The 21,447-nt window shown below is 35.4% G+C and overlaps 3 protein-coding genes across 3 annotated transcripts; 2 read left to right on the forward strand and 1 right to left on the reverse strand.

Moving 5' to 3' along the window:
• The first annotated feature begins 546 nt into the window (after positions 1-546).
• Positions 547-5,775, forward strand: fbp1a (fructose-1,6-bisphosphatase 1a). The gene is made up of 7 exons (XM_065266939.2): positions 547-833; positions 1,109-1,271; positions 1,468-1,560; positions 1,646-1,786; positions 2,208-2,345; positions 3,831-3,950; positions 4,904-5,775. Exons 1-7 carry the CDS (start codon positions 664-666, stop codon positions 5,090-5,092), a joined length of 1,014 nt encoding a protein of 337 aa, XP_065123011.2. The 5' UTR covers positions 547-663; the 3' UTR covers positions 5,093-5,775.
• A 2,890-nt stretch (positions 5,776-8,665) lies between these two features.
• On the forward strand, positions 8,666-15,915 carry fbp2 (fructose-1,6-bisphosphatase 2). The gene is made up of 7 exons (XM_065267243.2): positions 8,666-8,968; positions 9,252-9,414; positions 9,978-10,070; positions 11,743-11,883; positions 12,420-12,557; positions 14,913-15,032; positions 15,626-15,915. Exons 1-7 carry the CDS (start codon positions 8,796-8,798, stop codon positions 15,812-15,814), a joined length of 1,017 nt encoding a protein of 338 aa, XP_065123315.2. The 5' UTR covers positions 8,666-8,795; the 3' UTR covers positions 15,815-15,915.
• Positions 15,916-16,611: 696 nt separating this feature from the next.
• On the reverse strand, positions 16,612-19,584 carry ctsla (cathepsin La). Its single transcript, XM_065267242.2, has 8 exons — positions 19,437-19,584; positions 18,574-18,709; positions 18,360-18,482; positions 18,127-18,279; positions 17,644-17,868; positions 17,343-17,511; positions 17,135-17,252; positions 16,612-17,043 (listed from the first exon to the last, which is right to left on the reverse strand). The coding sequence occupies exons 1-8, from the start codon at positions 19,526-19,528 to the stop codon at positions 16,944-16,946; spliced, it is 1,116 nt and encodes a 371-aa protein (XP_065123314.1). The 5' UTR covers positions 19,529-19,584; the 3' UTR covers positions 16,612-16,943.
• Between the last annotated feature and the right edge of the window lie 1,863 nt (positions 19,585-21,447).

The raw sequence follows: 21,447 nt of genomic DNA on the forward strand, positions 1-21,447 counted from the left end.
CTTACATTTTATGTTTTTTTTGTCTAAAAACTAGACTTTTTTAGTTCATAATTTGCTCATCAAGAAAATAGTAAAATTGAGAAAATTGTACTGAAAACAAGACAAAAAATAATAGAATGTAATTTTGCAGAGCCTACATTTTATGAATTTTTGTTATAGGCCTACGTGTTTTTCTTCTAATAAATCTGAACTGTAAAAAGAGGAATGTTTGAAATTAAACAACGCAAACTGAAACAATGCAAACATTGAGTCTGCACGTTATATACTTTTATAAAATAAAATAAAAATTACTTCCTAAACACCTACAATAGCTAATTGTTGTTTTGCACACCGTAAAACTGTCCTGATCCACGAGGTCACGTATAATGACTATCCACTAAGTGATCTCCCCTCTGGGATAAACCCATTATCATGATGACACAGCAGAGATCAGAGTGGACACGAGAGGGCTTTTAATCCACACACCCAGCTACACAATGCAACTTTTCTGCAACTTTGGCTGTGCAGTTTTCATTGGTTTAGCTCTAAATACTCCCCCTATAGCGCGCACTATTTCCGCGTTTATGTTTTGTTTCCGCGAGAGGCGTTACACGAGTTAGACTTTCAACAGTTACTACAGCAAGATATTTACATAATAAGCAATATCTTTTTAGTTATACAGCCATGTCAGACCGGGGCGCTTTCGATACTAATGTTGTAACTTTGACGAGATTTCTGCTTCAAGAGGGCAGGAAAGCTAAAGGCACGGGCGAGCTGACAACTCTTCTCAATGCAATGTGCACGGCTATAAAAGCAATCTCGAGCGCTGTGAGAAAAGCAGGTATCGCCCACCTGTGAGTATGCTTTTGCAAACGTGTGAATATTTTACATGCATATTTTTTTTTAACATTTTGACAAATTAGTACTGTTGTTTAAAGTCAGTTTTAAACCGTTGACATGCTGATGTTGAAATACCTGCGGAACTGGAAAGCAAACATTCTTCATTAGTCATGTGAAATCTGTAGCCTATATAAAATAAATGAATTAAAACATTAATTAATTCATTATGCGTTAGATTTTATTTTAATTCACCAATACACCATCTGATATAATTGAACTCTTCTGGTAGCTATGGCATTGCTGGAAGCACCAATGTGACAGGTGATCAGGTGAAGAAGCTGGACATACTTTCCAATGACCTTGTCATCAACATGATCAAATCATCCTACACCTCATGTGTAATGGTGACAGAGGAAAATGAAAATGCTATAATCGTCGAGCCTGATAGACGAGTAAGTAGTGTCACAATCAGGGCATATAAACCGTATAGTGCTTTCTGATAGGCTAAGTCTTAGCATAGGTGTAGTGGAAACGGTGTGTTTAAATGTTGGGTCACAAGTTGTAGCTATGTTTATGCATGGGTTAATCCAGCAATTCCTGTTTTGTTTTTTATATTATTTAACTAAAGCTTCTCTCATGTGTGCATAGGGTAAATATGTGGTTTGCTTTGACCCTCTGGATGGCTCATCCAACATTGATTGCCTTGCTTCCATTGGGAGCATCTTTGCCATCTACAGAAAGGTATAGATTTGCAGTTACACACATCATGAGAGTCTACTACATTATCCAATTAGAAATGTAACTTTAATGATTTCTCTGTTCACAGTGCACAGATGGTGAACCATCAGAGAAGGATGCACTGCAGCCTGGGAGAAACATTGTTGCTGCTGGTTATGCGCTGTATGGCAGTGCCACCATGATTGTGCTCTCTACTGGTCAGGGAGTGAACTGCTTCATGTTAGATCCAGTAAGTTTTACTTGCCCAATAATCAGTCATGCATTTATTTTTAGGATTGTACCGTACGTGTGTTTACTGCAGTGTTTCTCAACCCTGGTCCTCAAGGACCCCCTTCCAGAAAGTTTTAGATGTCTCCTAATTTAAAACACCTGAACTTACTCCTCAGACACCTTCCAGAATGTCTCCCTAACAAGCTAATAATTTAAATCAGGTGTGTTAAATAAGGAGACATCTAAAACATTCTGGAAGGGGGTCCTTGAGGACCAGGGTTGAGAAACACTGTAAATGTGTTCTTTTTTTTTTTTAAACTGAAGGACTAATAAATCATGTTAATGTTGCATTTGATACAATGACACTTCAGTATACTGAAGTAGCTTTTAATCAAAGTTTTGAATACCGTCTTTTTAACATCTGTTAAATTTAATGTCAGGCGATTGGGGAGTTCATTCTGGTGGATAAAGATGTGAAAATTAAGAAGAGAGGAAAGATCTACAGTCTGAATGAAGGTTATGCCCTTTATTTTGATCCTGCCGTCACAGAGTACCTGCAGAAGAAAAAATTCCCGGAGGTTCAGTATGCCTTTAAATAAAATCTTCCTTAAAACTAAAGAAAATCATAGTAAAGCTGAGTAAGGTTATAACATGACTCATTTTAGCCTGATTTGAGCCTGAAGGAATGGTTAACTTAAAAATACAGTATTACATTGATCTTTTAGTGTTCACCCTTGTGTTGCTACAAACCTGTACAAAAGGGAAATTGTTAAAGATCGTGCCACTCTTGTCTATATACTGCAAGTTAATTTGCGAATATAAAAACATGACAGTAGTCCAGAGATAAAACAGATAAGTTAAAGGGGACATATCATGAAAATCTGACGTTTTCCAGTGAAAAAGATCAATCCAGTAACTTAGTTTTGGTGAACCATTCTCTGCAAGCATGTGGAAAAATAGCTTATTCAAATTTGGCTCCTCTTGTGATGTCAGAAGGGGATAATACTGCCCCTTTATCTGCACTATCCAACCACAGCACTGCCATTTAGTGCGGAGATAATCTCATTTGCTTTTAAAAAAGACACACCAAAAACAAAAAACTGTGCTCACACCTACAAAGTGGCAATTTTAACATGCTATAATAAATTATCTATATGGTATTTTGAGCTAAAACTTCACATACGTACTCTAGGGACACAAAATATTTATTTGACATTTTAAAAAAGTCTTGTGAAATGTCCCCTTAAAGTCATTTACTAAATACATATAAGTTGCCTAAATCAAGAGATGTGATAAAATACTTTGATATATCGTTATACTTTACTATATATGGATTTGTATTGACTTTTTGTGTTTGTTTAGTTTTCATTATACATTTCCTTTCACATTATTTAAAAAAGCAGTAGTATGCACTATAAAAAAAGAAGAAATTTAATTATCAGGTGCATAGAGCAAAAATGTGCTGTGATATAAGTAGCCAAAATTGTCTGCGCACTAAAAACATGATAATAGACCAAAAAGGTCTATCAAAAATATTACTTTTATTTTACATATGCAGAGTGAACAAAGTTTAAAAAAGTGTCTTAAAAACAGACCCAAAGGTTGGCTGTACTTCGAACCTTTATTCAAATTCATTTTATGGAGATTAGGCACTTAAAGCAACACTATGTAGTTTCCATGTAAAAATGACTTACAGCTCCCCCATGTGGTTGAAAAGCGCAACAGTGCCTGGTATCAGACACTCTTCTGCAGGCAGGGGGAGGGGCGGGGCTGTGTGCTCTACCCTCCACTGCCACTTTCAGAGTGTGCTTGTAGCAGCTAGGAGGCTGCTCAGGTTGCAGCAACAGTACAATTTGTCCAGTTAAAAGTTATTCTATTACTGAAGTAATTTTAGAGACATTATTTAAAGGTAAAAAAAAAACTACATAGTGTTGCTTTAATTCTTGCTCAAATTTGGCTTATTTACAAATTTGCATGATAGACTTTAAAAAAATTAACATGGGACATTTTTGATAACCAGCAATAAGGCTCAAAATCATTAATAATTGATATCATGTGTTTAGGATGGCAGTGCACCCTATGGAGCCCGTTATGTAGGCTCTATGGTAGCCGATGTGCATCGGACCCTGGTGTATGGAGGAATCTTCCTTTACCCTGCTAATGTGAAGAGCCCCAAAGGAAAGGTATTTGATATATCTTCTTAAATATAAGCCTACCAATGCTTCCAATGGTGACTATATACAATGTAAGCAATAATTGAAGGCAGGCCATCAGATTATTTGAAAATAAAAAAATGCATTATAAAAAATAGATAATGGAACGTTAATTATACCACGGTTACCACAGACATTGCTAAGACATTGCTTTGGTGGTTATTTAAAGACATTTGACAGGTCGGGTGTGTGTATATCGAAAAATAATGCAACATACCCGTGGAACATTTCTCAACCAATCTGAATAAAGCATTCAACAGCCCCGTGGTATAAGGTTTTAATTATGGACATGTATGCTGATTCCACATCACATAAAAAATCAAACAGTGGCATCTCTTTATATGTACTAAACCTCTTCTCATAACCTAAGAACATTTTTCTTTTCCCAAGGATATTTGTGTAGTCTAGTCTGTATAGTTTTATTTATAAACTAAAAGTTTCTCGTTAATCATTGTGTAATTATAAACAAGCTCAGGTCTAAATGGAATGAATTACTGGCCTGTAATGCACCAGCATTCATACATTTACTGAAGTGTGGCTTAAGTATCCGTATAGTCCTGCCCTACCTTCTGGGCTACTTAAAGATAAAGTAAACAACCTTTGTCCCACTTCTTTGGTTTGGTGTCACATCACCTGACAGGTGTGTCATGCATTGTTTACTTTACTTTATCTGTTAAACTTGAGCTGAAAGGATCCGTTATTGGAGATACAGATACAGAGTGTCACAGTACAGCGTCATATAAATGCAAATAAAGTATAATATACTTTTTATGTTCAAAAACAGGCCAGTAGAGGGAGCTATAGTATCTAAAAATAAAGGTTACATTTTGCTGAAAAGAGCTCTTGTTCATATCTTGACTTTTGAACTTTAGTCAGAAACCTGAACGTGAGGTAAAACACTGTTTCTGTTTTACTCATTTCAGCTTAGACTTCTCTATGAATGTAACCCCATGGCCTTCATCATGGAGCAAGCAGGAGGAATGGCCACTACAGGGACCACAAACATTTTGGACATCCAGCCCGAGGGCATCCATCAGCGTGTACCTGTGGTGATGGGTTCCCCTGATGATGTCCAGGAGTACATCTCTATTTTTCAGAAACATCATAAATGAAGATTTAAACACAGAATGTACGCAATATACAGAACTCATAAAATACTTGACACTCCAGAATAATACACCAACATTCTTGCTCTTAAAATGTATGTAGAATTGAGATCCTACTTCAAAAACCAAATGTATGTATACATTGATGAAGTGTTATTAAATTTGGAATAAGCAGTTTTAGTCTAAATTATGTAGTAAGTGTATTTTTAGATTAAAACTTGTTGGGACACTTATCTTTACATTATATTTAATATTTACTCTGAAAACTTTATAGACCTTATTTTGGATGGATGATAGTTCCATTTGTTGTTCCTTAATGGTCTATTTGGATCTCTTTTTTAAAATCAAGGTTTTATTTTATTTCTAGACTTTTTGTGGGTGTAAATTCATATTTTTAATGTTGCCTTATACTGGAAATATTTTGAACAGGTTGTATATCAATCACAGCCTTGTTTGTATTAAATTGAACATAATCTAAGGTTTAAGGGTGACTTCATTAGTCCAGACAATCTGTGTCAGTTTTAGTGGCTGCTGAAATTAAAATCGGCTTGCCAAAAAGACCAAAGCAACTTTATAGTGTAGCAAGGATTATTTGAAATTAAACTGATCTTTTTTTATCTGAGCATACCAAATAATACTTTTTTTTAACATTGTTGAGAACAACTGTGAATAAATCTCTTGGAAGAACATCTTTTTCAGACTTTACCTCTTTCGGGATTTTACATAATGGAAGGGGGTTTTAACTGTAAATTTATTGGATCCAATTAGAGATCAATAGCATAAACAGAAAGACCCTTTTTTACTTTATAAAGAATTTAAATCAGTTAGAAATCAGTGGCGGCCGGTGACTTCTTTTTTCAAGGGAGCTCGATGCAAAGTTCGTCACAACATGTATGTAGCCCATCATGTGTGTTGTTCCTTATTTCAAAATATGTGTTATGTGCATCCAGAGATCCTATGTGCATCACGTGTCTTGACAAAATAAGTGCCTGTTGCAAAAGCATATAAAGGGTTTATGATAAAATAGACTCTCATGTTTGCCAGATAATCTCATGTGTAATCAGAGTTTACTGTTAAGGGAGTGTCTTTGTGTATTTTGTGAACGTGAGCGTCTCTTTTATCATAAACGGTTTTGACGCGTGTGCAGCAGGCACTTATTTTGACAAAATACGTGATGCACATGGTTCACATGACGCAACAAACACACATTTTGAAAACACAAGCAACACACATGACACTCCTGGGATATACTGGGATGAGCAGTCATGAGCTGCCACTGTTATAAAAACATGGAGACATTTCCACCTTACGGATATTCATGCATACTTTTTGCTTTTCCAAAGGACATCAGTCATATTCCAGAATTGATTATTTCCTTATTTCAGCATCACTTCTGTCATATATTATACCTATGATAATTTCAGGGCATGCCCCAAACTCACATTTTTATACTGACCCTAGGTTACAAGGCAGTCCTCCACAACATCCTAAATGACTCCTAGACAAAGAATTTAATGAATATATTAAATTCCATATAAAAATATACTTCAATAATAAAGTTCAAGCCTCTAGAGCAATTGTTCTCAAACTGGGGGGCGGGGTCTCCAGGAGGGCCGCAAGATGTTGCCAGGGGGCCCCAGTTTTATGACATTTTATAAAATACATTAATTTATCATGAATTCTGTGTAATTAAACCTAAAAAAGATTAAATAAGGATAACCAACAGCACAACATTTTCTTTGGGGGAGCGCGAAGGAATGCACCATACACAAGGCCCGGGGGGGGGGGGGGGGGGGCGTTTTAGCCCAGCAGTTGGGTTAAAACAACCCAGCAGTTGGAGAATTGGGTCATTTTTAACCCAGCATGTGTTCTGTCCAATATTTACCCATTATGGGTCAAAAATAACCCAGCCATTTTAGAGTCTTATTACGCTACTTCCCAAACCTAATAAAATAAATACTAAGTGTGAATCATTTCGTCCAATTTCACTGCTAAACCCAGACGTTAAAATATTGAGTACACACTATTTCTTACTTGAAATAATTAATCGAGATCAAAATGGATTTAGCAATTGCAGACAGGGCTTTCATAATGTTAGGACTTTCATTAATGTCTTACACCTTAAGTAAATATATGTAAATATATGTTACACCATAGATCTTTTTTTGTCTTTTTTATTGTTATTTTAACAGAAAAAAATTGAATGTCATATTCCAGAATTGATTATTTCCTTGTTTCATCATCACTGCTGTCATATATTATACCTATGATAATTTCAGGTCATGACCCAACTCACATATTTATACTGACCCTAGGTTACAAGGCAGTCCTCCACAATGGAGATTTTATCCTAAATGACTCCTAGACAAGGAATTTAATGAATATATTAATAAAGAATATATTCCTTACTTTGTGATACTGTTACTATTTATAATATCTCAATAAACAAAGGGTTTAAAAACCTGTGAAACATATTATTTAAAGGCATGCCTTGTGAAGAACTTGTACCTAAGCTTACTTATGTTTTAAATAGGAATGTCCGAACTTTATACCATTACAACTAATAGATGGTTTGTGTATGCAGTTTTTATACTTTACCTCATGCCTGACACAAGACATTACATTCATTTCAGTAAGTCTTCTGAGAACACAATAATATTATTTGTAAATGAAACATTTGCCTGTATTCCTTTATAAACAGGGATTTTAATACAGGACAAGTTTAAGTAACCTCATGAAGAACAGATGACCTTTACTGGAAAGGTCAAAAGGCACATAAAGACCAGCTGACATTTAGACATATTTTGGGATGTTGATCTCCATGATCTAGGTCAAAATATATGCGGGCAACTAAGAGCTAATTTTTAGGTCAAAAGGCAAAAAAATCATTTAAATCATGATCTTATAACCATATAATCTTGGTGCTAATGTTTGGGTATCATACAATACATAAGAGAAAATGTAAAGATATTATAGTAGGACATAGCAAGTTGCAAGTAATGTAATAATTTATAGCACAGCGCATTTTCTGATTGGATATCATCGGAGGTTCTGTCTTGATCGCGGTGAGTGTATACTGTACAGTACTGTATGTAGCGAAGGAGACACCCACATTAAAAGCAATAAAAATATGGAAGGCAATAAATGGTGTACCTGTTTGGAAAAACATCTGCCAACCTGCCAAGTCTGTTTAATGAAGAAAATATAATCTAATACCCATATCTAAACAAATATTTGCCTGTTATTTGATTAAGATTTAAATTACAGTTCAAAAAAGCATCTTAATTGCACTTTCCAACACTGCAAATCAAATATACTGCATGCACGATGCACTTTGTATGCACTTTCTTCAAATGTGTTTGATGTGTTTGGTCAACATTTGACTTGAGTTATAGGGAGCACATTTAAATATACATTATATAAATAGACAACATTATTCATGAGGTCCATTTAACAAACCTCTAATGCTCATTGGGACATAGTTGCCATAAACAATCATACTCTTAACCCCTGAGGATATGTCAAGGAATGTGTTATATAAATGAGCTCTGGCTCTACTAGAATTCAGACTACACTGTCACTTGATCTGCTTCACGAATATAACCTTGGCTGTCATCCACTCTCTGTGTATGTAAAAAGACTGCGTAGTGGCTGTACAGTCAGTTAGTCTCTGCGTTTTCGACTGCTCGTACACAAGGATACAGTAAAGATGTCTGATCAATCTGTCTTTGATGTGGACGTATGGACCCTTACACGGTTCGTCATGGAGACCGGCCGAAAGGTGAAGGGGGCCACAGGAGAACTTACACAAGTCATTAATTCCATCTTAACAGCTATTAAAGCCATTTCATCAGCTGTGAGGAAAGCAGGACTTGTTCACCTGTAAGCTTCATTTAAATAAATGTAATTGTGAATACTTTTAATGAGAATGTATGATTTAGTTTTTGATTATAGTGCATCTTAACCAATAATGTCTTTATCCAGGACATGCATTTTATCTGGAATTACAATAAGATATTGCATAAACTTCATACAGTATTATATTGTATTATGCAAATGTATTTGTTCATGCAAGGGATGTTTAAGAATAGAGTCTGTTTACTATCTTAGAATTGAAACTATAGTATCTACTTTTAATGATGTGTTATGGCTTCATTGAACACAGCCAGGGCATCGCTGGAAGTGTAAACGTCACAGGTGATCAGCAGAAGAAGCTGGATATACTGTCTAATGATCTGATCATCAATATGCTTCAGGCCTCTTATGGCACCTGCTTGATGGTTTCGGAAGAGAACAAGGATGCCATCTTCACACCCGCTGAGAAAAGAGTATGATTTTTGTGATAATATGTGAAGTCTTATACAGGATAAAAGAAAGCTATATGGCACAGCTGAGAGACAGAATCTGTATGAATAGGAGATGACAACATTAGTTTCTGGATTTACTTATTTGGTTTCTGGATTTACATATTTGGTTTTGTTTTGTTTTAAAGGGTAGTGACCGGTCAAATTAAACTAAGTATTGATTTTTGATATTTAGATTGTAAACTAAAAAGACTTTCATTCTTAGCATTCTAAACTGGATACAGTTTTTTATTTTTTTAAAAAAGAGATAGCATCAATTGTAGGATTAAGTGCAATAAACAATACAATTAGTTTTATAGGAACACTGTAAATTTGTAAAAAAAAAAATGAAATATTTGGCATGCATTTACAAAAAAACTGTGTAAACACCTTACCTTTATTTAAACTAAATGATTGAAAAAAATGTAAACCATTTATGTCAGGTTGTATATCAGTGCATCTTTAATGGAATTCATTTACATAACTGCCACAAGAGGTCGCCATTTTATGTTGGCTGCATACTCTGTTTTGACTGCTGTTTGTCATAGGGCAAATATGTGGTCTGTTTTGACCCCCTGGATGGCTCCTCCAACATCGACTGTTTGGCTCCTATAGGCACCATCTTTGCCATCTACAAAAGAGTGAGTATTTACTGCATGGAGTTGCATGTAAAATGCTAAAGCAAATGCAAAAGCTAACCATATAACTGTATTTCAAAAGCTTTCTGTTATGGCTTTTTTGATGTTTGGTTCTTGTGCTGCTTTCTCATGCAGATCGACGAGGTAGCTGACTGTATTTGACCCTGCCTGATGACAAATAATGGCTAAGCAATAATATAAACTTTTATATGTCATACTTATTCTTTTCAAGTCCCTGTAAAGTCAGATATTAAATGTGTTCTGGGTATGTGACACCGAAGAAAAATGTGTTATTAACCACCCAACCAAATTCAAATGAATAAAACCGACAAATAAATAAATCAAGTAATCAACTCTTTGAAAAACAGGCAGGATTCTCTGCTCGGAAACATTGGGGGCGTGTCCACTGTCGTCCCTGAAACCACGCCTACTCGCGGGACGCGCCTCCATCTCTATCAACTTTTAAAGGGACACTACACTTTTTTAGAAAATATTCCCATTTTCCAGCTGCCCTAGAGTTAAACATTCGATTTTTACCGTTTTGGGATCCATTCAGAAGATCTCCACGTCTGGCCGTACCACTTTTAGCAGCATAATCTATGAATCTGATTAGTATATGAGAGTAAAGTTTTAGCCATATCGGGCAAATTTTTTTTTAGTTAACTTTGAATTTTCCGTCTGTCTTAGTACACGATGTAACTGCAGAAGAGACCAGTTTTAAATAAGAAAAATATCGAAACTCTTTGGCTATTTTTGAGCATGATGCTAATGGTCTAATCAGATTTAAAGGATTAAGCTAAACTATGCTACAAGTGGTACCGCCAGACCCGGAGATCGGCTGAATGTATTCCTAAACTGTAAAAATCAAATGTTTAACTCTAGGGGAGCTCGAAAATCAATTTTTTTTAAGTGTAGTGTCCCTTTATTAAATACCGCAGCCTAAATAGATATGCTCACGATTGTGTTAGGGGCGGGGCCATGCGCGGTAGTTCAAGTGCGTCATCGAGCCACTGTTTTAGGCCCTTCTAATAAATGCTGAGCTCACAAATGGTGAAAAACTGTTAAAACAATCTAATAATGCATAGCCTACTACATAGTTCACAGTCTTTGTAGGGTGTTTCAGAAATAAATTTTTAACATTTATCATCTGTTGATTTACTTTACAGGGACTTGAATTGTTTTATGAATTTTTAAGCAAAGTATATTTAGAAAGCGTTTATATGTCAACAGATGCGTTACATATTTATTTTTCCTTACCGTATTATGTGCATTATGTTGCTTTTTCATTACTAATGTAGAAGGAAACTCTCATGTAACTGCAGTACCAAAAATAACCTGTAGGGACTGTCATTGGACTAAATTTTTGTATGCATGTGCATATAAAAAAATCTGTTGATTACACAATTAAGTACATTCAGTACTGTTTATATTTAGTAAAAAAACAGCTACTTGCTGTTTTTAAATTATATTAAGATTTATTCATTGGTATAAGTAGATTGGTGTACCCAATTAGTCATTTATATTATATATATATATATATATATATATATATATATATATATATATATATATATATGCAGCACTTTGTGTAAAACTCTGTGTCAGTAGGCTATCTGTTTATCTGGTTCTTTAATGCCAAGTGATTGTGCTAATTCTGCTGTTTTTCTTAATCCAGATCTCTGATGGAGAGCCCACTGATAAAGATGCCCTTCAGCCAGGCAACCAGATCGTATGTGCAGGTTATGCTCTGTATGGCAGTGCCACAGCAGTGGCTCTCAGTACAGGAGCTGGCGTTAACCTTTTCATGCTGGACCCAGTAAGCACAAAAAAATTCAGATCTGCTGATAGTATGTATTGGAATGAGTAGAGCTTCTGGCTGATCTGGGTATTCATTTATACACATGTAAAATAAAAATCACATTGTTTCAAGTGACCTGGAAATACACTTTGTAGAAAACATTCTGAACTGAATGAATCATTTACAGGTACTTAAAACATTATGAGCAAAGTGCACAGATGCCAAACATAATATTTTTATCTAAACTACAATAATAATGTACACAACTGTCTGATGTGTAGGTGTGGGCATACTGTATTTATTTTTATAAGTTTTTTTATACCATACTAGTGAAAGCTATGTTTCACTTCTCTTTTATGGTTTATTTTGGTATTTTTTATTTATTCAGAGAGGCTGCACTTCTTTTTTCAATTTCAGATTCTTGAATATTTTTAGGTGGTAGTGAAACTCTTCTATTTCCTCATCTGTAATCCCTTAAGTCTGTTTAATCACAAAATGTATTTAATTCAGAGAACATGCATTATTTTATTGTTCTTTATTGATTTTGTGCTTAGGCAATCGGTGAGTTTATCCTGACTGAAAGAAACGTGATGATCAAGAAAAAGGGGAAGACGTACAGCATCAATGAGGGCTATGCAAAGTATTTTGAGCCTACTGTGAATGAATATTTAAAGCACAAGAAATTTCCTGAGGTGGGTTTTCTACATACAGTTTGATCATAAGATAGATGTAGCCGAACAGTGTGGCTTTGTCTTTTTATGTTTTTTATTTATTTTCTTGCATTGCATAAAGAGAACATTTGAGTCACCAAATATAACTGTTGGCAACCCATGGCGATTTATTTTGTTTCACAAAGATCATGTGAATTAGCCACCACACTGTCAAGGTCATGAGGCATTGCAAAAGATGTTAAATGTTGCTTAGCTCGTCTGAAGATCACTTACTATGGCCAAAATGTGAATCGTTTACTTAATAACGTATGCTGACATGGCAAAACCTTGCACGAGTGCTCTGAACATCAGCTGATGTTTAAACAGGTTACATGTTGGCAAGTGATGCTTTATTTCCTCTGCTAAAAGACCCCAGTTCTGTTTTCTGACAGATGACGGTATAGAAGGCATAGATTCAGCAGATTTATGCAACATTACTAATCACAAGTGCTTAGATGCTGACAACAATGTGTATTTTAAATTGCATATATGGATTTGGTAAACACAAGGTTAATAGGTGTTTTTAGTGAATGTCAGATAGTAGTTGTCTTTCCAAAGATAAATGTTGTTTTTGTTGTTGTTTATTTTAAGATGTGGTCCGGTGGTGATAAGGACAAAGAAATCATTGACAGCAGTAAGCTTGTGACTTGTTGTAGAACAAAAAAAATCACAGCATATAGCTCAGCATATCTTCATTACGAAATAGGAAACTTGGTCATAGATTCCCAGAAGAGAATTGTATTGCTCATAGGTTGCTTTTTCATAGCTCAGCTCACACAAATTAAACAAATTAGTTATAAAACTGGTGTAAATAACAAAGATTATTTAGTTTTGGAAGAATTCATTGAGAAATATTTGAGTTCAAATTAAAAACGTTGACTTTCGATTGCCGTCTGTGGTGTTTTGGCGAATTTGAAAATAGTTTGAGGCTTAGCTGTTGAGAACTCCGAAACTAGAGGCGAGAGAGACAACATTGTGTTTACTAGGGTCTGTTTCTCAGTAGAAAAAGAAAAAAAACCTCATGTGATATCTCTCTTGTTTTTACAGAAATGGTTATCTGTTGTCAGAGATGTGGTATCTTATGACCTCATTAAGTATTGATTTGTTTGCATATGGTGTCTGCCATGGCTTAAAAGCAAAATCAAAGCAGCACAGCTCAGCTTGTCCTTTTGATTTTTTTCTGCCTGAATCTTTAAAAAGTCATTCATGTAATGACAGATATGTGGTTTTAGCTCACCAGCAGTGTTTTAGTTTCCTGTACTTTTTTACTCTTCTTCCTGTTTTCCCTGTTCTTCTAAAACACTCGTGATCTTTGTTTCTGCTGCTGCTCATCAAATGTAAATGCTTTGTCATGTCACAAATGACATCAGCTAACAAATGATGCTGGCGTTTTTATGCTAACTTCTCTTCTCCAAGCCATTTGTTTTGTACTTACTATTGGTCATTTTTAGTAAATGTTTAAAGTCAGTCAAGTTCTCACGTGTCCTTACACTCTTTAAAATGAAGGTGCTTCACAAAGAAGAACCAATAATGTTTAACACCCCCAAAAAACTGAAATTAACATAAATAAATGTTTATTTAATTATTTATTCATTTATTTAATTTATTTTGGAGCTATGGTTAGACGTATTTTAAATTTTCACTGACAGCCCAAAATTTTGCCTTGTTTTTGGCCATCTGGGCTATGTTTGTATAAATATTAGAGGTCTTCTAAAGGCCAAATTACTTGCTGGGGAAATAAAGTTATTTAGATTACCAAGACATATAAAAGAAATATCTCCTTTAAGAACATTTGAGGAATCAAAAATTGTTCTTCTATGGCAGTGTTTCTATAACTGGGGTCCGTGGCCCCCCAGTGCCAGGAGGGCATGTTTAATGACATTTTATTAAAAACATTAATTTATTATATATTTGTTTTGTATAACCAACCTTGTATAATTTAATATGTTTTGATTAATTTAATTCACATTTTAAGATTTAGAATGTCTTTTTATGCCATAGATTTTCTTTGTGGGTTTGCAGCGTACCCAAGGGGTGCCGCACCAAAAAAAAATTGGAATCGATGTGAAAAACTTTTTAACTACTTTAATTTTTAAAAATTTAGATGTAGTTCATGACATATGAAATATTTTTTTGGAACAAAATATAACATATTTCATCATCCAAAAACTAGCAATTTGTTTAAACAGTGAATTAATGCTATACTTTTAATTCATATATTTAAAATGTTACTTAAGGGTCAGGATACGTTTTAGCCCTCCTACTGTATATAAAGTGATTATTCATATAAAAAAAACGTTTGGATATCATATGTGCTAAAATGCAATTATCCCACAGGATGGCAGTGCCCCTTATGGTGCCAGATACGTTGGCTCTATGGTGTCTGACATACATCGAACCATTGCTTATGGTGGCATTTTCCTGTATCCGGCCAATGAGAAGAGTCCTAAAGGAAAGGTGAGTCATAGGTGTTTTGAGTGAACACAGAATGAATAGTCTTCAAACATTTACCAAATGATGTCACTTCAGTTTAAAATGACACCATTATTAATCCATAAACCTCTTCTATGTTGTGCTGTACTGCACTGTATAATACTTTGAGGTAAATACCTGCAAGTTCAGGCAGGCTGTGCTCTTATAACCACTGTTATGCATGAGGTAAACAAAACATGAGATACACAGGAGCAAGTATGTGCTATTCAAAATAGTTTGAAAGCTACAACCTAGAAATAGTAGCTATACAGTTCATGCTGCTGGCTGAAAGTGCCATACTATGTTATCTATATGTTTCATATTTACCAGCACTTTTCTTTAGAGAAAAGAAAAAAAACAAGGTGTGAATAAACTAGAAAAAAATGTGTATTGACACAAATAAATAAAATAAATAAACTTTAAACTCATTGATAAATGTGATGTATATTGCCTCATAGATGTATGGATAAAACGAATTTGACCCTTAGATAAACAACATGTATTGATGGTCTTATCAGCAATACATGACTTGGTAGATTGTTTAGTTCTCATTTTCTCACGTCTCTCTTTCTCTACAGCTGAGGTTGCTGTATGAGTGTAACCCCATAGCCTTCCTCATTGAACAGGCTGGAGGTATAGCCACAACAGGGACTCAGCGTATCCTGGATATTCAGCCTGAGGCACTGCACCAGAGGGTCCCTTTTGTGGTGGGCTCCCCAGATGATGTGGAAGAATACTTGTCATTTGTCAAGAAATATCAGAAATAGTTGTTAACTCGCCTGACAACGAGTCACACAAAACTTAAGTTGTTTTTTATTAGAGCCTTTTTGTAACAGAGAACCAAATTAAATTTTCACTATTAGATTTTGAGGGATTTGTTTTTTTGGCAGACTCATGGTCTTTATATCAGTTTAAAAGTTATACAGCAATAGTTTTTCGGATTTATTTTGTCAGTCCATGTTGTTCAGGTTCCACCTATCTGTTGTGCAATCTATGTCATCTTTTACATGATGTTAATATTTGCCCTGAGCAATGTGTTTGGTAGGTGGTATAATTGACACCCTCCCAATTTAGCAGATCTCACTAGCTCAAGATCCAAAACCCAAATAAACTCCACCCCATAACATAGTCATACAGACTGCCCATATAATGGCAACATGCCACAGATAAACAAATAGGACACTTTGTACTGTACTGCTCGAGCAAAATAACAACACTCCTTGTTGAGTTCACCTCACCAGATCACAGCAGGTAAGGTGAAGAGAAGTAAAAATAAATGCATTTTACATATTGACAAGTGACATTATGATCCAACATATGGTATTGCTTAGGGCAAAGTTTTAGAAAGGTTAATGTCTTACTTATAGACAAAAGCACTGCCATATAGATAATACGCAAACAACTTCCTGAGAGCTGACCTACAATAGATAGATAGCGTTTTATTTTGCATGGTTTTATCTCAGTCTCACGTCATCATGATGAGGTAAAAGAACATTTTTCGCAAACGGTTATGCACTATGAAACCTTTATGGCATGTTTAATGCTAAATCAAAAAGACAGGATGTACATTTCTACATTTAAAACTTTAATTTGATCAAACATAAAATAGAAAAAACATTTGTACATATAGACTTACAATAAAGAACATGTATGTACAATACATAAGAGGTAAATCAACTAAATCAGTGGCATACAGATGACCATAAAACAATTTCATAAAACCACTAAAACAGTGTTTCAAGCAATACACTGACTGAGGCCCGTGGCTCAGTCTAGTCTCAATCAGGTGGTTGAGACAAACAGTCACCTGTATCAAGTGACTTAATTAACTAAAATTGTGTATTTCAATGAATACGCTTCTGATACTGTCTCTTCTGATGCTTGAGGTAATCTTATCTAGACAAGTGGATAGCTCGCTGCCGTAGCAATGCCACAGTGGTTCTTTCTGTCTTTTGCCATGTAGATATATCCTTTATCACCCCAGCTCTCGCTCCAGCTAAAGGGACAGAAAAACACATTGGGTTAACTTACTTGCTTTGACTAATACCAAAGTTTGATTTTTATGTACAAATGCATGGTCTCCTTACCTGTTCTTTACAATCCAGTACTTCTTGCCATCAACATCCTCGCCCTCGAAACCATAACCGACAACAAGAACACCATGATCCAGCTCCTCACTGCTGCATTCTTTCTCAAAGTAGATGCCTAAAAAGAGAATAACGTTTTTTTTTTTTAGTACAGATCAACAGACACAACTCAGTACTCAGAAGTTTAGTAGAGCGCATTTATGCACACCTGACTGGTAGAACTGGAAAGACTCGTGTCCGGCATCAATAGCCACAGACACCGGCCCCACAGAGGCCACAGCTTTCATTAGTGCATGCTCCTTTCCACTGGGAATGTCAACAAATCCTGTGTCGTTGGCTGCGTTGTATTTGGGATCATAATGGCAGGGCTGATCATCCTGGAAAGAAAGGTAGTAACACGGTTATTAAGGCATAGTACAGTAACAGAATTGGGTAAATAGTGTCGCTGCATATAATGAAACAACTAATAAGAATTTTACAGTCAAAATTGAGCAATGTAACATGCTTACAGTTCCCAAGTAGGGGTAGGCTTCCTCTGAATCCAAGCCATTGTTGTCCTTGATATACTGAAAAGCCTGGTCCATAAGACCTCCATTGCAGCCCTCATTTCCTTCAGGACGAGAGCAGTCTACCAGGTTTTGCTCACTGAGGGACACCAGCTTCCCTTGTTTCCTGAACATCTGACCCTCCATGGCTCCAGTAGTGCTAAAAGCCCAGCAAGAACCACACTCGCCCTGTAATACCAAATGTTATAATGCTTATAATGACAAAATACCATGCCCTTCACATTTATCCAAGTTTAAAGCAGTTATCCGTTTATTCTTATAGTTGTGACACGTATTTAAAGCTATGATCATGTGAATCTATATCATCCTATATTGTCAATATAATTCCATTTAGGAACGGGTCAGACTGGATTTCGAATACATCTGGGCTAGTTTCAAAAATGCATGCAGGTAGGGGTTAAAAAAACAACAACAACAAGATCTCACCTGGTCTTTCACAGGAGTCACGTATCCCTTTTCCCTCCAATCCAGCTTGCTTGGGACCTCCAGGAAGTTGGGTTCCATAAAAAGAGATCCCTTAAATTTCCTCTCGGTTTTGTGCTTGTAGCCATTCATGACCTGTCTGAACTCTTCATGGTTCTGTCGATATAAAACAATTTAATGAATGCTGTGTCAACAAATAAAAGCGTAAACGCATTATAACTTTATTTGGGTCTTACCATGTCACCAAAGTGGTTCATTCCAAGCCTATACGTGTGTATGCCCATGGAGTGTTCAAGATTGTGAAATTGGATCTTTCTCAAGTTCTTCTCCCAAATCATACGCCTCCACCCCTCCTCCTTCTGCGTTGAAACAGATAACAGTAAGTTGCCCTTCTTGCTCATGTTATCTTTAGTGCCAAATTCAAGCCAGTAATGAACTTCTTGCACTTACTTCATGGTAATTTTTTCCATGCCATGTCTTCCACTGTTCCCAATGGTCGTCCAGCTGCTTGTCTAAACTTGGTGCAGCAAATACACCACTGAGGCACAATGTAAACAATGCCAGGTACGTCCACATGGTGAAATCGCTAAAAAAAAAAAAAATTAGAGATGTCAGATGTGTCGCAACACATATTCTTCAGTCACCTTACAGTTGCATAATTAAACATGTATGTACTAGGTTTAAAAGAACTGGACTGGTGTGCTTTTTCAGACGTTTCATAAGATCAAATTACTGCTAGGACATTTTGTTTTCATCGTGCGGACGACGCAGCAGTGGTCATGAACAATGATAACAAAGTAATAAACAGTTAGTAATCTAAATGGAGTGGCGACATTAATCATGAAGAATGAATTAAAAACAACGTAAAAAGCAACGTAGAAACGTATTTGAAAATCAATGATCACAAATCCTCTAAAAATAAACTTGTTTACAAAGGCCTACGGACTCAGAATCCCGCTGTTCTCTGTGCAGCAGTCACGGGATCTGTTGGTACAACCCAGTTTCCCAGGAAAAGAAAACAAAGAGCGAAACCAGACCGTGGAAATAGAAACTACACGAGCCGTTTCCACGTAAACGGTTGTAACAAAAAGCATCACGCGCTGATTTAACAGCTTAACTATTTAAAACAATAAAACGCAAATCGCCGGGGGCATTTTTTTACAAATGCATTTGTTACAAAAAAAAATGTGGGACTCGCAAAAATAACGTAACCTTATGTTGTGAATAAAGCACTAATAATATACAATTTAAACATGATCGTATTAGCCATAGAAAAACAACACAGACCGGCCGGCCTAAAAACTGTGACTCACCCTTTTGTCCTGAAATTCTGAAGAAATGTTCCAAATCTCACAGGGCGAGCAAGTTTATAGCGCATCTGAAGGCAAATTCCAAAGATTCTCATTGGTCGGGATTCTTGCCTATAGATCTGCTGATCCCGCCCCACTCACTGAACACGTAACAGCATGTGACCAACCAGCACGTGACGACGACTTCCCGATAGATGGTCTTACACAATAATAAAAACTGTACAGTACTAAAACGTGTTAATGGTTTTGGGACTGAATTCACAAATGATTATAATTTGTTGTTTTTTAATAAATCAAAATTTAATATAATCAGTTGGCCTAATGTTACTTTGAACTAAAAACAAACAAACGTAAAAGCTGATATATTTTAGACAACTATTGAAATGTTCAATTACTGTCTTGACACGGAAAGTATTATTGATGTATTTCAATGCTTACCTTTCACTCTCATAAATGCATATGTATCAGTAATAGTTAAATACCATGAATAACTTGATTATTAGCGGTCAATTATGCTTTGTTCATTCTTCATTGACTTCTCCAAACATATTAGCCTAACATTTAAAATCTATTATGTAGTTTTGTGAAAAAACACATTCCATTTCTGTGACATAATGCTGTGTGAATACAATAAAATATTTATAATAGCAAGCTGGTTTAAATACAGACATAAATAAACAAAAATCATTGTATTCTATTCAGTGCATTTATTAATTTCAATAAAATTCTAATTATTAAACTAAGGTAGACAAAACATGATACACAAGACTACACATTGAACTTTTTTGACCCTGCACATAAGAACAACACCACCAAAACAACGTCATCTAAAGATCATGTATTGTATTTTCTATCAGTATATCTCTGTGAGGACATCAGCGGACCATATCTAGTCCTATAACTTGACTCTAAAAAACATTCAATATTGTTTGGTTTCTCTGGGGGCAAGTGGGAATTAAGATTGTTGAATCCACATTCCAACACAGTCTGATTAATGGCCATGTCTGCCACAAGGACACACAATAGACAGTAGATAGAAAGATTCATCAATTGTCACTTAAACCTATCAGCTTCAGCGATGATCAAAAGGAAGCACAGTTAAAAGAAACACCATTGATCTAGTGTGTGAGATTTAAGCATCAAAAGTTAAAAGGAAACATGACACTGCATATTATTACTTACAGTTATTCAATTGGAAATGTTGCTGGTAAATGAAAAACAGAAGTGTTGTCTTTTAAGTTTGTAATGCAAGTTTAGTCATGCTACATTCCCTGAAACCTTAAATCTTATTTCACATGACTAATTATTCATCAGCAGCACTGTCAACATCTTTTTCGTTTTATTCAGCTGGGTTTGTTTATCGCCTTTCTTTTCTCTAACATGCATGTGTTAACAATTTTACCCAGAATTCACTGAAAGACCCTTTTAAGTATTTAAACTCACATGGACAGACTTTTTAAATAACTTGTTGCATTGAAATAAATCAAAATACAAAGAAAGCACTGAAAGTGACTAAAATAGCCATACATTAAAACTGTGAAAGCAAAAATTCATTTTAATCTAGGATTTGACATTCCATTAAATGATCCTCTAGGTGTATCGCAGTGATTTGTGTGTTATGTCTGACAGTGACATATATCTGTCAGAAACTGTATCTGAATTCACTGTGTCAGTTCGCAGTATGACTCCCAAAAACTCAGAAAACAGCGATAACATCAAAATCTAAGACAATAGAGAACTGAATAATCTAATATAAAGAACAAACTATTTATTATTTAAATGATTATTTTCTGTATTTGTTTTATATCCTACAGTATTATATTTGAATGCTGTTGTTTTGATTTTTGTGGTTAAAGCCATAATTGTTTAGACAGAAATCGACTGGTTTAATCAGGGCTGCAAGCACCACAGACAACAAGCGGGACATTATTCAATATTCAAAATAGTGGTTGATCAATCTGGCTTTATCTAAAATCTAATCAATTATGACATGGATATAGTTCACTTTAAAATG

This window comes from Paramisgurnus dabryanus, chromosome 5 (genome assembly GCF_030506205.2).
Source record: "Paramisgurnus dabryanus chromosome 5, PD_genome_1.1, whole genome shotgun sequence".
Taxonomy (NCBI): Eukaryota; Metazoa; Chordata; class Actinopteri; order Cypriniformes; family Cobitidae; genus Paramisgurnus; species Paramisgurnus dabryanus.

What these genes read in the sequence shown, in the direction of transcription:
- fbp1a (XM_065266939.2), top strand. Translation starts at nt 664, where the DNA reads ATGTCAGACCGGGGCGCTTTCGATACTAATGTTGTAACTTTGACGAGA. An exon ending in TCTTTGCCATCTACAGAAAG is followed by an intron (nt 1,561 to 1,645) that starts GTATAGATTTGC and finishes CTCTGTTCACAG; the next exon opens with TGCACAGATGGTGAACCATC. An exon ending in ACTGCTTCATGTTAGATCCA is followed by an intron (nt 1,787 to 2,207) that starts GTAAGTTTTACT and finishes ATTTAATGTCAG; the next exon opens with GCGATTGGGGAGTTCATTCT.
- fbp2 (XM_065267243.2), top strand. Translation starts at nt 8,796, where the DNA reads ATGTCTGATCAATCTGTCTTTGATGTGGACGTATGGACCCTTACACGG. An exon ending in AAAGCAGGACTTGTTCACCT is followed by an intron (nt 8,969 to 9,251) that starts GTAAGCTTCATT and finishes CATTGAACACAG; the next exon opens with CCAGGGCATCGCTGGAAGTG. An exon ending in TCTTTGCCATCTACAAAAGA is followed by an intron (nt 10,071 to 11,742) that starts GTGAGTATTTAC and finishes TTCTTAATCCAG; the next exon opens with ATCTCTGATGGAGAGCCCAC.
- ctsla (XM_065267242.2), bottom strand. Translation starts at nt 19,528, where the DNA reads ATGAGAATCTTTGGAATTTGCCTTCAGATGCGCTATAAACTTGCTCGC. An exon ending in ATGGAAAAAATTACCATGAA is followed by an intron (nt 18,483 to 18,573) that starts GTAAGTGCAAGA and finishes GTTTCAACGCAG; the next exon opens with AAGGAGGAGGGGTGGAGGCG. An exon ending in TTTCCAGTTCTACCAGTCAG is followed by an intron (nt 17,253 to 17,342) that starts GTGTGCATAAAT and finishes TTCTCTTTTTAG; the next exon opens with GCATCTACTTTGAGAAAGAA.